Below are 17480 nucleotides of genomic sequence, written 5' to 3'. Positions count from 1 at the left end.
TGGTCAAACAATGGTCAAACTAATTATTCAAGAAATATTAGTGTTACTAAATAATTATTGTTTTTTAAAACAATAGTTTCAAACTCAAACAGTGAAATGTGTCACTTCATGCTCAAGCAAAATTCCTGAAGGTTAATAGGATTGACATCTTATTATTGTCAGGAAAACAACAAGTGCAGACTTGGAGCGTGGGAGAATAGAACCCGGAAGTTAAGCGTGCTTGGGCTGGAGTAGTGAGAGGGATGGGTGACCGGTTGGGAAGTTAGATGATTTGGAATGATGAGGGGTGATAAAAGAATAAATTGAGAAGTGATGAGGGGTGGTGATTAGAGACTAGAGGTTAAAATAATTCAGAAATTTGAAAAAAAAAATTCAATTTTTTTTTTCAAAAACCTGTGGCGGCCTTTAGTCGCGGTTAGCCACAAGAACCGGGACTAAAGACTTTTGTCGCGGTCCGTAAGAGCCGCGGCTAAAGGGGGGGTCTTTAGTCGCGCTTATTTAGTCCCGGTTGCACAGCCGGGACTAAAGGCTGTTGCGAACCGGGACTAAAGGGCTTTTTTCTACCAGTGAAACTTAGATGTGCATCCTCTAGATGTGCCTTAGGAAACCCGTATGTATATCCCTGCAAAATAAAAACCGTATGTATATATCTCAAGAGGAAAGCTATAAATCACTTTGTGTAGGAAATACTCGAATTGCATAGAGTTTTTTTTGGAAACACGTAATAGGAAGTGGTCAATGGTACGGTTATGGAGGTTGCGTCGTGTCAAAGGATTTTTATGGGCCACATGGATATAAAGATGATGATGGACAGGAGATGTTTGCACACAAAGTGGCGGTCACGCCTTTAGGTGGTGGGTTGACTTAATTCCTTCGTTCGAGTGATTCGAGTGAAGATTCTCACCTAAGGTAATTTCAACTTTTTGTTTGTCACATTTACCACTCCCTCTGCAAACTAATATAAGACATTTTAAATCACTAAGTCTTAGTGATATAATGTGGCCGTATTCATCGTTCTGATGGAGAGGCCGGGGAGTCCTCTTTTCGAAAAAAAAAGTTTTAGTAATTTAATATTAGTTTACAGAAGGAGTACATGAATTCTTGACACTAACCACATCTATATGTTCTAAGTAATATTATGCTAACCGAAAAAAGTAATTAATGTTATGCTAGAAGGTTCGACTGTTTTCTCCATAGCGAAGCACGTTGCTTGCTCATTGTAATTATTTTTCAGTTTGATATTTATCAGTTTATATGTGTTTTTAGGAGATGTGACGATATATTTTTTTTCTGTTGCAACGCACGGGCATTTTTGCTAGTAGCTTTAAAACCATGGTTATTGCTTAAGAAGACATCTTCCGTGTCTTTTGGCGTTGCAGCGCAGAGTTCACCTCAAGATTTCCTCAACCTCCAGAACGCGGCCAGAGCCGGCGTTGGCGTGGGCATGCTCTCGTGGGACAGCACGGTGGCGGCCTACGCCGAAGGCTACGCGGAGAAGAGGAAGGGCGATTGCCGCAAAGTCTCCTCCGGCGGGCCGTATGGCGAGAACATCTTCCAAGGCGGCACAGGCATCAGCTGGACCGTCTCGGACGCCTTGTTCTCCTGGCTCGGAGAGAAGCAGAAGTACGACTGCGCAAGCAACGCGTGCAAGGAGGGGCAGGCCTGCGGGGAGTACACCCAGCTTGTCTGGGCCAACTCAACCAGAGTTGGTTGCGCGAGCGTAACCTGCGAAGGCGGGGGCACGTTCATCACCTGCAACTACGACCCGCCTGGCAATATCGCCGGCGAGCGTCCCTATTTGGGCTGCGGAGGGCAAGCCGGCGGAACTCCGCCGCCAACTTCCGGTATGATCCTGCTTATTTCCAGAAGAAAAATATTGTTGACCATAAGTCTGACTGTTTCTACATGTGCACAGACAAAGTAAATGGTACTGCGGCCAACGGAAATGGCAATGGCTCAAATGCAAACAGCAGCAACCCAAGAAGAAATGGCAGTAGCCCTGCAATCCTGCCAATCGTCCTTCCAGTGGTAACAATTCTTGGTTTAATCTCAGCTATATCAATTTACATATGGATAAAGAGACCGAGTCCGAAGAAGACACTATCATGTAAGTAATCCTTACACTACTGTCTACTGGGATCACTATAACTTTGTTGAATTGAAATATGCAGTCGAACTTGTCTTCAGCCTTTCATAAAGCATCCATTACATATATGCAGAAAATTTAATCATACATGCAAGCATCCATTACATTACATATATGGAGTAACTACTAGTGGAAGCATCCATGTCGCCATTTCATAAATTTAATCTTTCGTAACTGATGTTCTACTAGCTCTCTGCGGAAAAAGACCAATGGTCAATTCTTTGTATCATATATGCAGATACAGCTTGTTCAGAAGATATTGAAGATATTAAATCGGTGCTACTGGACCCATCAGTAATAAGAACAGCAACGAGTAATTTTTCTGAAGAAAATAAACTGGGGGAAGGAGGATTTGGTCAAGTTTATAAGGTAAATCCAGCAACAAACCCAGGATTAGTTGTTTACAGCGTCCTGCTATTGTCACCATATTTTCTTTCATGAATAATGAGAACTATCCATTAAAAGGATAGTACACATTAGCTACCTTAGATGGCATACATTTTCTAAAATCCCACTTCACGCTTATGTACTCTCCACTTTCTAGTGGAGTGGGTTTGAGATAGGATTTTAAAATCTCACTTCTTCTTTATCTCTGTCATTCAAAACTGATCTACAGACTGGGTTTGACTTGTGGCTTCTCAACCCTATTTCAAAGCTAGCATGTACTTCCTTTGTAAACAAATATATTAATTTAAGTTTCTGTTTTCAGGGTATGATGCCAGATGGACAAGAAATAGCAGTAAAAAGATTATCGGAAGGATCAAAACAAGGCCTTCCTGAGCTAAAAAATGAGCTGCTATTAGTTGCCAAGCTTCAGCACCGTAATCTGGTGAAGTTAATAGGCGCTTGCCTCGATGGAGAGGACAAGTTACTTGTGTATGAATATATCCCAAAGAAAAGTCTTGATGCCTTTATTTTCGGTACTGGAGTTTCTAGTTTATTTCTAATTCTAAGCAAACTTTGGATTGAAAAATACTAGTTGTACTGACGTCATCATTACAATGTTCTTTAAATAATGAAAATGGTTGAGATAAAATAAAATCAAGCATTTTGTGAAGCTACTATACAAATTACAAATAAAAATAAATTCGATGTGGTAACACATATATACAAACATTGGTTCAGGTCAATTAAACAAATCTTTGCATGAACATCAGTAGAACAAACTCATAATTTGAATTCTTCGATGTCTGGTTTATATATTTATTTAACATGAGCAGGAACTTGGCAAACAAATGTTTCTACAATCATAGATAACTTTTTATGTTCATTGGTAGAGTAATCGCATTGTCTAAGTTTCTCTTTGACATACATCTTTGCCACTTTGACGTTAGTCCCACTGTGCATGTTTTCAATTACTTTTTCTGTCACATGATTTATTTGGATTATGATGCCTTTTTAGATGACGAAAAGCGTGGAAAATTAGCTTGGGATACACGATACAAGATCATTTGTGGTATTGCTCGAGGCTTGGCATATCTACATGACGAGTCCCGTATAAAAGTTATACATAGAGACCTGAAGCCAAGCAATATATTACTAGAAATGGATATGAATCCAAAGATCTCTGACTTTGGTTTGGCAAGTGTTTTTGAGGGTGATCATACAAAGCATATTACAAGAAGAGTAGCTGGAACCTAGTAAGTTATGGATTCAGTTAATCTTATCACAAGTTCATAAGTGCCACGTTCACAAAAGAAGCAACGCTTAACCATTTTCTAGTGCAGTGGATATATGGCACCAGAATATGCGGTTCTTGGACATATTTCAACCAAATCAGATGTGTTCAGCTTTGGAATGATTATTCTAGAAATCGTGACGGGGAGGAGAAACAGTGTATCGTCTGAGACAATGATGGCTGAGCATCTTTTAACCTATGTCAGTTTTATATTCAGTTAATTTCCAGTCTCAAAATGTGATGTTATAGTAAGCTTTTTTGATGAGTAATTGTTTGTGCATAGGTATGGGAGAACTGGAACAGGGGGACAAAAGCTGAGATAGTTGATCCATCATTGCACTACAACTATTCTGAAAGTGAGGTTCTCAAGTGTGTACACATTGGACTATTATGTGTTCAAGAGAGTCCAAGTGATAGACCCGGCATCTCCAATGTGATCCTCATGCTTGTTGGAAGGTCTACTACCTTGCCTGCTCCTTCCAGGCCTGCTTTTCTATTTAGGTTGAATAATGAGAACCATGTCCATGGTGATCTCAATGACCTAGTAGATGACTCGAACAAATCAAATCCATCATTCAATAAGTTGACAATCACAGAATTCGAACCAAGATAGCCCTGACCCTCAAGTATGTAGTTAGAGAAGGGAAACAAGGAACACCATTCTTTATGTCAATTCATCAGGATTGTGTTGAAAAAACATTTGCATAAATTGTATGACTCGCAAGATAACTTTGAGGAGGAATAATGTAAGAATCTAATTGGTCAAATAATAAGAGTTATGAGTTATGACCTAATGGGTGCAGACCTGAAATTGTTCCAGAAAGGAACAAAGTCAGCAGGTAGCGGGGCTCATTCTCTGTGTTTTGCTTCAACTGATTTCACAAAATCTGAGATTCTCAATGTCCCTCACCCTCTTAAGGTCTTCATATATACTACTACTAATTAGCTGAATGCCGACCATTCAAAAAACAACATAGCCTAATGCCCGTCTGAAATTGATGAAATCTTCGAGATTAGTTGTCAGGCATAGTATTTGCAAAAACTAGGTAATCTGGATTCGGTAAATACTTCTAGGGAAAAATTAATATTACCAAAAAAAGCTAAGCCAGTAATTTTTAAACAAATAAAATGCAAGGCCAAATGGACAGTACTATTACTATGCCAGATCAACGGACGATAGATTTATTTCAAGTATGATGATGACTCACTGACACATCCGATAGCACATTCAAGCATATACGGTGGTGGTATCACAACTTCGGTTCATCAAGATAAAGTGCAGCTGCATCTGCAGGAATAGTACAAACCCATAAACTTAAACAGAGAAACGCAGAAGTGATGCTTAACAGTAACTTGCTATGATTATTAAAAACACTGCGGTACTAAATAGGATAGTCTTCTGATGGAGACAAGAAATGCAGCCTTCCTCCCGAGCATGGTTCGTCACATGATGATCATGGTGATCACTACTTCTTAACACTCATCCTTGTCTCCCCAAAATAAGAAAATCAAATCGAACGTTACAACGTGATAATTAGTTTATAAGAAAGGCGCTGGCGCAATTTAGTACAGACCTTAATTTTTCCTCAATGAACTTGTAGATGCCTCAGGCGAGTAAAATGCACAAAACCACCACTTTGGCGTCACAGCTGTCGAAAAACCACCACTTTACAAAACGTGGCACTTTGCACTCAGGGCCGTCTACAAGGGTGGCCAAGGTGGGCAACTGCACAGGGGCCCCCAAAATCTGGGGCCCCATATCGCACTAATCTAATGCTAATTAATTCTGAAAAAAATCTACTGCTAATTATCTGGTATGTCCCGCATGATCTTTTTTTTTGAACTGGAAATGTCCCGCATGATCTTAGTGGCCAGCAATTTCTTTCCTACTCTGCGCACGATCCCGCGGTTTGCTTGATTATCTCCCGTGCTTATGCCAGCAGTTTTTCCGGGCGCAACACGCCATTTTTTCCGGATCTGTTGACTGGCATGTAATTGCATGCATGAAGATTAGGTAGGAAAGGAAATTATCAGTGAGGAAAGGAGATCCCTTCATCCGTGGGGATTTTTTTACTGTAGGCTTCAAGTGGAAACAACCCACTAGCAACTTAGGAAATCAATGAATAAACCAAATACATTCACTATTTTACCCAACAAAAATATATACTTAGTATTTTGAAATTTCATAAAAGGGTTAATGCACCTAAAAAATAAAATAAAGGTAGTATGATTTAAAAAAATTGGGCCCTATTTTATATTCGTTGTCCGTATCACACAAATGTGCAGACTTAAGTACTTCAGTATGATGTGATTCACGTAATTGGTTGCTCAGCAGTGCATGCAAGAGCAGATCATAGAGTGATATCATCTTCGATGACATGGGAATTAGTCAGCCATAGGGCAATTTTCTTTTATTTCGCACCGGGGCCCTGAAATCCTGGAGACGGCCCTGTTTGCACTGCACCGAAAATTTGACAGTGGCAAAAAACACTAAGCAAAATTTTGATCCGGTTTTGACGTGGCAAATCGTCCAATTTTTGATCTATTCATCTTCAATCATGGCAGTATAGCAAACACAAGAAATAATAAAAAATTACATCCAGATTCGTAGACCACCTAGCAACGACTACAAGCACTAAAGCGAGCCGAAGGAGCGCCGCCTTCATCGCCCCTCCCTCACCGAAGCTGGACACATCTTGTTGTAGTAGACAGTTGGAAAGTCATCGTGCTAAGGAAACATAGGACCAATGCATGAGAAGCAACCGCCACCGATGAAGAGAAGCTTAGAATGGAAGGATCCAACCTAAAGACACATGAACAAATTTTTTTAAAAAATTTGGATCCGAGTAGATCCACCAAAGAAAACCGCCGACCGAATCTCGCGAGATCCGTCGGAGACACATCTCCACATGCCCTTCGACAATGGTAGACGAATCCAGCTTTTCCACAGTTGTTAGTTCAGAAGATCCACCTCGTAACTCACAACTCACATCAGCTTTTCCATAATTCACAGCTCAACCAAACACACTCTTGATGCATTGGTAGATTATCATGATGCATCCCAAACCCTACCCACCCCCTCCCGGTTTGATAGATATCCTTTAGAAATCTTACTAAGCACCCATCAGTGACAAGCGGTATTACTAAATGTTGTTCACATTGACTGTAATAGACCTAACATGGTTGTAAAACCATCAGAGAAGAGATTTCCCATCCGTGTATAGCAAGTGCTAAGTCGTAACTTATTCACATCATTCATTTCTTTCGTAAGGTGTGGTATTTTTCCAAAACTAACATTTTTTATTTGCGACCTGTTTACAGAAAAGTTATCAATATACACAGTACTAAGTAAATAAAATGTGAAAATATTTATTCATAGAAACAATGATAATTTGATATTATACATGTTGATATTTTACTTACAGACTTTAGCAACTATAAGAAAAAGTTGGCCTTCTTGAAGAAAAAGTTTCTTTTTGAAGCATCAAGACTTTATTCCTCAAATGATGGACAGATCGTTTACAATAGCATGAGAAATAAAGTCCGGGATAGTAGATTCCCAAAACGAGGAAATTCTATTGCTACAAGAATTACTAGCTAAGATATGAGCAACCTCATTTGCTTCACGAAAGCAGTGTGAATATGATGTATCTGCAAAATCGAGAGCAAGTTGCCTGCACTCTGAGATTGTTGCTATATTTGGTCCCGTGTACGACTCTGGGTTCTGCAAGGAATGCACCACAAAACTGTTATCAGACTCCACCTGTACTTTGTTGCAACCGAGCCTGCCAGCCAGATATAGTCCATTGCGTATCGCCAAGGTTTCAGCTGAATCCACGCTAGTGATTTGAGGTAGATACCATGTGGCTGCCGCTATGAAGTTCCCCCTGCTGTCCCGAGCAATAGCACCTGTTGCTCCTGAAAGAGTGTCAGGTAGGAACGATGCATCCACATTCACTTTTATCACATCGCTAGTTGGGCGTTTCCACATATGATCATGCTTCCTCTCCACAAATTTGCTTGAGTACGCCCGGAGGAAATTGGTAGCCAAAGCTCTGATAGATACAGCTGATTTGTCAGCTGTTTGGACCTCTTCTCCTCTCACATATTGGCGCCTCTGCCACCAGAGGTACCACGAAGCCACAAAAATTAACTCGGCCGTGGGCAATCCCTCACATACGCCCTGTGTTCGAGCTAGAATCTGTACAGTTACTGATCCAGATCGGTCCTGTCTAACAGCCTCCATAATGGTGTTATGGACCCCCAATGCTGACCATATTTCTTGAACTCTCCTGCATGTAAACAGACAGTGCTGAATGTCTTCCAACCCCACTGAGCAGACTGGGCATTGTGGGATTAGCGGGATATGTCTGTTTGCCAGAATTCCATAGCAGGGTAGTGATCCATTGAAAGCCTTCCAAGCAAAATGTTTTATCTTACCAGGTATTTTAAGATTCCACACTTCTTGCCATATTGCCTCCTCCTGGGTGTTCCCTTGCCCATCAGATCTTGCAAGGCGGTGACCGTACTGGTGTTCAAACTCTTTGTGATAAGCTGACCGGACCGAAAAGGTCCCTGATCTCGTGTAATTCCATGCTATAAAATCCTCCATGAACTGAACATTAAGAGGTATTTGTAGTATCCTATAAGCATCAACAGGAGAGAAAACATCTCTGATAAGGGTTTCATCCCATTGTCCGGTGTGAGGGTCTATTAGTTCCTCCACATATCTTAGCATGATCATTCCTCGGGGTGTAATCACTTTTCTTGAGGGACTGGAAGGGATCCAAGGATCCTGCCATATATCTATTTGTGCTCCTGTTGCCACACGCCATATACATTCCCTTTTGAAGGTTTGAATCCCTGCAACAATACTCTGCCAAGTGAATGACGAGCCTTTCTTTGGGCCTGCCTTCAAAATATTCCCCTCTGGATAATACTTTGCGCTTAGTACACGTGCACAGAGAGAGTCCGGGTTCTGGATTAGTCGCCAACACTGTTTTGCTAGTAAAGCAAGGTTAAAACTGTGAAGGTCTTTAAATCCTAATCCCCCTTTCTTCTTCGGTACACACATCTTCCACCACGCAAACCAATGCATTTTCTTCCTCTCTTCACCATCTCCCCACCAAAAGCCAGCAATCTCATCAGTTATAGTTTTGCAAATTCCTTTAGGGAGTTTAAACACTGACATAGCGTACGAAGGAATTTCCTGGGCCACTGATTTCAAGAGAATTTCCTTGCCCTGTATGGAGAGAAACTTCTCCTTCCACCCTTTGAGCCTCTGGCAAATTCTGTCTATTAGATGTTGGAAACAATCGCTCCTATCCACGCCCACCAAGGTGGGCAGCCCCAAGTATTTATCCGAGAGAGCTTCTGTGGCTATATCCAGTTCTTCACATATTTCTTCTCTTACTCCAACCGGTGTATTAGGGCTGAAAAACACACTCGATTTGGCATTGCTTACCCTTTGTCCTGAACTTTCACAGTAAGTATCAAGAACTCTTTTCAGAGTGTTTGCACTTTGAAAAATAGCTTTCAAAAGAATTAGGGAATCATCCACGAAGAGTAGATGAGAGATCATAGGGGCGTTTCTGCTCACCTTTATCCCTTCCAGGTTACCAATCTCTTCCTCATGGGCCAACAAATTGGATAACCCCTCAAAACAGAGCAAAAAAAGGTATGGGGAGTCCCCTTGGCGCAGCCCCCTTGATGGAACAATCTCTTCTGTTTCTGTGTCATTGAACCGTATCTTGTATCTGACAGAGGACACACACTCCATTACTAGGTGCACCCATTGTTCCTGGAACCCCATCTTCAGCATCATTCTTTCCAAAAAGCCCCATTCAACTCTATCATAAGCTTTGTTCATGTCCAATTTTACTGCACAGAAGCCAGAGTTCCCATGTGTCTTCTTCTTGATCGTGTGAAAACATTCATAAGCTACTAAAACATTGTCTGTGATCTGCCTCCCGGGCACGAAGGCACTCTGCGTAGGGGAAATGATTTCTGGTAGTATGCTCTTCAACCTATTAGCTATCATCTTAGAGATGATTTTGTAAACAACATTGCATAGGCTAATTGGCCTATATTGAGAAATTACCTCTCGACAGTCTACTTTTGGTATTAGAACCACATTCGTATCATTCCAACCAGCCGGAATATGCTTGCTATTTATTGCCTCCAAAACTTCCTTTGTAAGCTCATCCCCCATTATATGCCAAAACCTCTTGAAGAAAATTGCATGCAGCCCGTCTGGCCCGGGCACCTTCAAATCACCAATCTGAAAGAGGGCTTTGCGCACATCATCACTGGTATACGGGGCAACCAAAATTTCATTCATATTTTGTGTTACACGGTGTTTTACAGAAGATAATAGATCAGTGCTAATCTCTCCATTTGCTGAGGTAAAAAGATTACTAAAATACTCTCGGACCAGAGGCCTCAAATTATCATTGCCTTCAACCCAATTCTGACTTTCATTCTTCAGTTTTTTTATTAGGTTCCGTCTCCTTCTAGCTGAGGCACATTGCTGGAAATATGAAGAGTTTCGGTCTCCTTTCTTAAGCCATCGGACGCGACCTCTCTGAGCCCAATATATTTCATCATGCTCTAAAAGGTTTTCAATGAGCACCGACAGTTCTTTGTGCCTCATTCGTGCTTCGTTTGAGTAGGGACCCCGCATTATTCTCTCAAGCTCTCGGCGAGCTGACTTTAATCTCGCCTGCGGTTTCCTCAAAACCCTACGATCCCAGTCATGCAAATCAGTGTGAACAGCCGCGAGTTTATCGGTGATCGTAGGGCACAGGCCACGGTGCACGGCTTTCTGCCATGCCGTGTTAATAATCTCATTTACTGATTCTTCTGCCAACCATCTCATTTCAAATTTCTTCTCTCTTATAGGGTTGCTTGCTGCCACCCCTGTTAGATACTCGGTATCCATAAGAATCGGTCGGTGGTCTGACTTGCCCATGTCCAGATTACTTAGTCCAGCAGACGGGTGCAACAGAAGCCAAGCGGCATTAGTAACCGCTCGGTCAAGCCTCTCACGTAACCCCCCACGAAACCATGTAAATTTATCTCCATTATATCCAACATCCTCTAAAGAGCAATCAGATAGGGCGTCTTGGAACGCCTGTAAACGGGACTGCTATCGAGGGGGGCCCCGTCCTTCTCTGATGAGTATAAAATTTCATTGAAGTCCCCTAAAACCATCCATGGAAAACTCGATTGGGCATGCAGATCCCTCAAGTTCTGGAAAGTCCTTTCCTTATGATCCCACCTTGGGTCACCATATATACCTGTCATCCTCCACATACGTCCATCCGGTTCCTCAACCGACACATCAATGAACTCAAGACTTGTAGTCCGGGAGTAGATCCTCACCTCCTTCTTCCAGACCATCAAGAGTCCCCCCTTCCTTCCATCCATGCTAGGTGCCACTAGCACATGATCAAGTTTAAGTTTTCTCCTCAAAATTTCTGCCTTCTCATTATCCAAATGTGTTTCAGACAGGAAAAACACATCCGGGTTGAAGCGCCTCTGGAAGTCTAGAAGCGAACGAACTGTCGGGGCTCCGAGGAGACCCCGACAGTTCCAGCTAAAGACTTTCATTGTCCCTGGCGATCCTCCAGAGTGGATGTCGCCGATAACATGTTGGTGTCCCTGCTGGATTCAGTCCGGTTTGCCTGATCAGTCTCATTTGTTCGCTGCCTCTTCGGATCCTGCACCTTTTGAGGTGTGCTCATCGTCTCTTTGTCAACAGACAAAATCGGTCCACCCTCAATCATCATCAATTTTTCTGCCACCCCATCCGAAGAAGATGGCATTGCAACATCCTTCAGAAACGTTCCATCTGGACCAACCAGTCTCTTGCGAGCCTGGGGACCAACCTGATGGCCAGGTACATCAGAACCACCCAAGTCCATATTGCGATTTTCTTCGTCATTTGCATCTCCCGGATTGACTCTTCCTCGTCCATTAGAGCCACCACGGCTTGGCCCGTTTCCACCTCTACCTCCACCTCTCCCCCCTCCTCTGCCTCCCTGACCAAAGGAGTTTGGGGCATCAAAATTTACCAGGAGCCAATCTCCCCACTCGCAATCCTCTTCCTTATGCAGGCCATCACCGCATTCAGTGACCAGGTGACCAACAAGCCCACAAAAGTGACAGAAGTCCGGCAGTTTCTCATACTCCACCGGATACTTAATACTCTCTTTCAAAGCTATTGGGACGAACCTGACCAGCGGCGTGTCCAGATCTAGGAACACACGTGCTCGTAGGTATTTAGTCTGAACAATTCTCCCATCTTCAACAGATACACGTACTGGTGGTTTTCCAACTTTTCTTGCTATTTTCTCTGCTATCTCCTTCTTCTTCATCAGACCATCCGGTACCCCTATGATCCTTGCCCACACCGGAATACGATCTAGTTTGTAGTCCTTCACATTCGTGAAACCATCATATTCTTCCATAACAACAGCAAAGCCTCGAAACTGCCACGGGCCACCTCCCATGACCCTGTTCCAGTCTCCAACACACATGAACTGAGTGAGGAACAGGTTTTCCCCTACTGCTTTGAAGGTCACCCCCTGCGCTGACACCCAGGCATTGCACATAGATTTGTATAGAGCCACGTAGCTGAACGGTTTAGTCGTATGGACCCTGAATATAGTCAGCCAACGAACCTCCTTGATCAATCCATCAATCTCACCTGAGAGGTCAAGATCTTCCTCTTCTTCGCCATGCAAGTTCAGTCCCGCAAACTTGTTCTCCAAGTTCGGCCTTGGGTTGTCGCTCCCTTCATGATTGCTAGATCCGCTTCCCACCGGCGGCGGCATCGCTCCCTTCCCCGCCATGCAGCCGATTCCAGTGATCGCAGCCCTAGCGGAACGCAGCTCGAACCACAGCCACGGATTGATCAACGTCAAAATTGGACGGGAACCCTAGGGTAGATGGGGAACTCTCGCGGTCGCCGCGGGAGGAAGTTGGAACCCTAGAAACCCTAGGGGAAAAGTGTCGACGTAAATTGGTTTAGGTAGTAAGAAAAAGGAGGCAACAAAGGAGGGCAATTCTTGAAGAAATAGTTATTTCTTCAGCATAAATAAGTTAATACTACACCTTACGAAAAGGAACATGAGAAGTCCTTAGGTAGCCCATCTAAAATAGGCCAAAAATGATTCATGCTGATCTTCCAGGGCACTACTGCTCGGGAGGGTCCGTGCCACACTTTTTTTTTTGGGTCGCAGGGTATCTATGAGCAAATGAGTCGTTCGTTCATTTGTACCTTGCCGGGGAATGGTTGTTCCCTCGGGGATACTTCCGGCAAGTGTTCACTCGCTATTCGCGTCCGAAAGACAAATAGCACAACATTCGGGTTGGATTCCTTGAGCTCACGGTCGTCATGTAAACCGGGTGTGGATGCTGTGTGGCCTCCAAAGTGTCCTGAATTTGGGATTCTGGTGGTGTTGGAGTCCTTCCTCCCCATCAAAGACTTTGTTGGGTGTTGGTGAGAGAGTTTTGTCGCGTCTCATCAACCTACTTGTGTGGGCATGGCCATCGCTCGCCATAAGGACTGTTGTGCACATATGCAACTATTGGGATCGAGGCAAGTCGAGGAGACAACATATGATGACTTTGATTAGGTGGTACTTCTCAGGTACCCAGTCTTGAGCTTCGGGGTGAAACCCTAGGTTTGACACTAGCTAGTTGGTTATACCTAGAAATGGCGGCATTGTTTGCGTCAATTCCTTGATGAAGGCATTGCTTGGAGTTTGCTCAAACGTCTTCTCCAAGGTAAAACCCCACAATCTGACCTTGTTGGTTGGATCCAGCGACGGGGACGGTGCTTGCGCACTGTTCCCTTTTTAAAAGTGTTTCTTTTGGGGAACTTTTCTCATAGTCCTTGTGTTATCAAGAAATGGTTGGCGCTGATGGTTATTGTTGTATATCGTCAATCGTTGTTTTCACTGCTTTGGGTATTTTCCTCCTTCCTCCTGGGCATAGTTTCGGTTCTGTATGACATTGCTCTTTGCCGGCGTCATCATTGGTGTGTGTGTGTGTGTGCGCGTGCGTTTTGTGTTGGTTGTGTGCATCCTTAATATGCAGAAGCCTGGTGTATATTCATTATGATTTTATCCCTCGATGCTACACCATAAGTCAATAAAAAGAGTGAAATTCACCGCTAGACCGCGAACTCAAACTAATTACACACTTTAGGCCAACAACTTGAAAAGTGATATTTAGTCCACAAACTAGCTTTATTTGATTAAATAAGGCCAAACCCGATTAGACATAAGAATAACGGCCTCGTGGCTGCCATGTTGGCGTTCCTAAGACTGTTTGTGAACTAAAAAAATTCTACAGGGACCTATTTACAAACTGATCAGTTTTCTCTCGCAATCGTGAACTAAATATTTTCTCTAGGTACCTATTTACAAACTGACTGGGTTTTTTTCTCGCAATCTAGCTTAGCTAATGGCGTGTAGAGAGTAAAAAAATGTAAGACAAACGTTACTTGTGATTCGAACTTACAACCTCTCAAAGTAAGCAATACTGCTAACCAATGGAACACAACCTAATTTGTATGTAGAACCAGGAGATCCAATGCAATCAGCGCTACTGGAATTTTCTTCTTTGCTGAGTGCATTATGTTGGGCACCTGTCAATAGTGTCTTTGTCGAGTTCCTACAAAAAGATACTTGGCAAAAAAAGTGAAACTAGGCAAACAGGTAGTTTGCCGAGTGCGATGGACAAAACACTCGGTAAAACAGCAAAACTCGGCAAACAGGGCTTTGCTAAATGCTACACTCAGCAAAAGACGGTCTGCTGACTATCCCAAAGGCTTTGCCGAGTGTCCAACAGACGGTTCTCGGCGAATTTTGCTTTGTGGGAAGGGTGTAAGCCGAGTACGTTTTGCTGAGTTTAAATTACCGATTTTTTTGGGAATTCAGCAAAGAGAAAAATTCCAGTAGGGCACATAATTCCCTTCTGATGTTGATTGATGGATTTTCTTATATTCACAATCCTATCATGTCCTGTTAGCTCGTTTCTGTCTTTGACATCAATTGTTTTGAAAGCACAATTTTCAAAAAAGTAAAGCTGCTATCGTGCATCAGAAGGTTAACGTCAACGTAATTACTGTACTATGTAAACACGATGCAATCTCCTATATGTTGTCGGTTCGAATCACATTGAGAGCAAGTTTCTATTTAATTTTACCAGTAAACATGTCCGTTCGTTGCAACGGGAAAAATATCACACAACACATATCTCAATGAACCAGGCCAGTGATGGTTAAAACTTAAACAACTAATCTCATCTAGCTCAACATGAGGCCCGCCAACTACAAGCTACTCTCTACTGAGCAAATGTATGATGGAATGGGTGAAGAAATTTCCTCCTTTTATAATTATATCTGCAAGCTACCCAGGCATTCACATGAATAAATGCATTTAGAAAAAAAAATAGGGACTAAAGCAGCTAAATATGAATATTTTCATAAAATCATTTGAACATAGCTTTTATTTAAGTGCAAATTCCTTTCAAAACTTTTCTAAAATCTCATGCCTTTTCTACTTGAATATAGACCTCCAAACCTTTCCCTTAATTATTTCTGCATTTACCAGAGCTCCACCAAAAATATCAACATTTTTGGAAATTCAAATGAGTCTGAATTCAACTCTTTCTAAGTGTGTTTAACTTTTTTATTTGGGCTAAGTATAAATCCAGACTCCATGTAAAAAGGTTCAACATTTTCTTAAATCTCTAGCTATTTCTTTTCTTGTCTTATCCCTCTCTCTAATTTCTATTTTTAGGCAACCCTCTCTCTAATTTCTGTAAATGGGAAATGGAAATAAAATAGAAGAGAGAGAGCACAACAGCAGCACATGGGCCGGCCCACCTAACATAGGGCGGCCTAAGCCCGCGCTCCCTCGTTCGCGGCCACCCAGAGACGCTTGCACGCGCAGCGCCCAACCCCCACGCGGTCCCCTCTCCCTCACCCTCTCATTCGTTTTCCCTGATGCTCGATCCCCTAACGCTGTCGGCTGTCTAATCCGATGCCGCCGCTTTCAACGGCGAGCGCCGCCTCCCGCGCGGCTTGGCAGCCTCCTGCCCGAGCGCCTCTCGCTCCTCTGCCGTCGTGGCTCCGCTCCTTCGCGTTCGTCGGCCGGTTACGTATGGGGCTCCTGGCGGCACTGGGGCTACTGGTGGCGCAAGATGCTGCTGCGGCGCGAGCTTCCATCTCTGTGCTCTACATGCTACCCACGTTGTTGGTGTCAACAACAGGTCTTCAGGCGCTATCAATCTTGAATCTTTTGCTGTATCCTCTCGGCACTGTCTCGAGCTTTCTATTAGGCTGGGCACCCCATACTGCTTTTTGTTGGATTTATGCACCTCTCCTCTTTAATTGTTTGTAGGCTTGTTGGTTCCTATAATTTGGAACGTATATAAGTTGATAGCATTTGATGTAAAGTGCCGAGATGGGACTATTAATTTGAATCTTAAATTTGTGCATAATAACTTGTAAAATTAGAAATTTGCAGAGAGGGCCTAGGCGTGCCTAGCCAGACCCATCTGAGCGACGGACGTACCAGAAAATCAAAGACAGCATATGAGCAGAAGCAATCTGGCATGCGGGTTGAATAACAAAAATCACATGGGCTTTTATGCAAAATTACATGATGGTGAACCAACAGAAGCGCTGCTTTATTAATAAAGTAGGTAAAGATAGGCCATTAGCTGGGCGAGGTTGCTAGACAAATAGGTCAATTTGTAAATAGGTCCCTGTAAAAAGTAGTTAGTTACATAATAGACTAAGGAACGATGACCTAGCAGCCATGTGGCTGGTTTTTCCTCTTGGATCGGTTTTGGCTTTATTAGATCAAATAAATGAGTTTATGGACTAAATCCGATTGCTTCTCGAGTTGTTACCCTAAAAGGTGCAATTAGTTTGAGTTCATAGTCTCAAAGACTAGTGGTGCATTTCACTCCAACAAAAAGCACCCTTTGTCAAAAAAAGTCCAGTGGAGTTTATTTATTTTTGGTCCAGGTTTGTTATTGCCGTTGGATACATACATACAAGACATACAATGAAGAAAGTAGCTTCTTTAGATTCCATCCTGGATCTATGTAATTAGGTTCCCTGATGGATCTTGAGACTATCCACGAACCATGTCCCTTCGGCCAGCGCCCTGAAGTTCCTCTTGATGTACTCAACCTTCTCGATCACCTGGTATGCCGCCTCGCCTACCTCCGGGAGCGGCTTCACCATCCCGGCCACACAAGCATGCTGAAACATCACCACGGTGGCCCGACCATTCTCGACGTCGGGAAGCACCCTGCTCGACGCTCTTGTACGTGCCATTGGCGAGGATCTGGAGAATGTCGCCAACATTGATGACCAAGGCGCCTGGCAGCAGTTTCACCGGCACTAGTAGAAAAGGGGGCTTTGGTCCAGGCCGGGTAAGCCCATTAGTCCCGGTTCAGTTCAGAACCGGGACCAATGGGTGCATTTATCCCGATTCGTGCGGCTAAGGCATTAGTCCCGGTTCACCTGGGCCCTTTAGTCCCGGTTCGTGCCACGAACCGGGACTAAAGGGTGCGATATCCATTAGTCCCGGTTGGTGGCACCAACCGGTACTAAAGGTTAGACCTAAC

At 43.2% G+C, this 17480-nt stretch overlaps 1 protein-coding gene across 2 annotated transcripts in view; it reads left to right on the top strand.

Moving 5' to 3' along the window:
• LOC119270386 (cysteine-rich receptor-like protein kinase 10) overlaps window positions 1-4559 on the top strand; it is a 7515-nt gene extending 2956 nt beyond the window's left edge. Inside the window, exons 2-8 of one of the 2 annotated variants that reach the window (XM_037552391.1) lie at window positions 1380-1844; window positions 1916-2107; window positions 2385-2515; window positions 2856-3066; window positions 3549-3786; window positions 3874-4024; window positions 4108-4559. In XM_037552391.1, the coding sequence (XP_037408288.1) occupies window positions 1380-1844; window positions 1916-2107; window positions 2385-2515; window positions 2856-3066; window positions 3549-3786; window positions 3874-4024; window positions 4108-4437 (1718 nt within the window). In that variant the 3' untranslated portion in view covers window positions 4438-4559. Of the gene's footprint in view, window positions 1-1379; window positions 1845-1915; window positions 2108-2384; window positions 2516-2855; window positions 3067-3548; window positions 3787-3873; window positions 4025-4107 lie in introns of those variants that run through there. The other variant, XM_037552392.1, reaches the window with a different exon arrangement.
• The last annotated feature ends 12921 nt before the right edge of the window (window positions 4560-17480 follow it).

The sequence above is a fragment of the Triticum dicoccoides genome, chromosome 3A (genome assembly GCF_002162155.2).
Source record: "Triticum dicoccoides isolate Atlit2015 ecotype Zavitan chromosome 3A, WEW_v2.0, whole genome shotgun sequence".
In the NCBI taxonomy this organism is placed as follows: Eukaryota; Viridiplantae; Streptophyta; class Magnoliopsida; order Poales; family Poaceae; genus Triticum; species Triticum dicoccoides.
The sequence above is the reverse complement of the archived record's forward strand: the minus strand, read 5'-3'. Positions and strand labels throughout refer to the sequence as shown.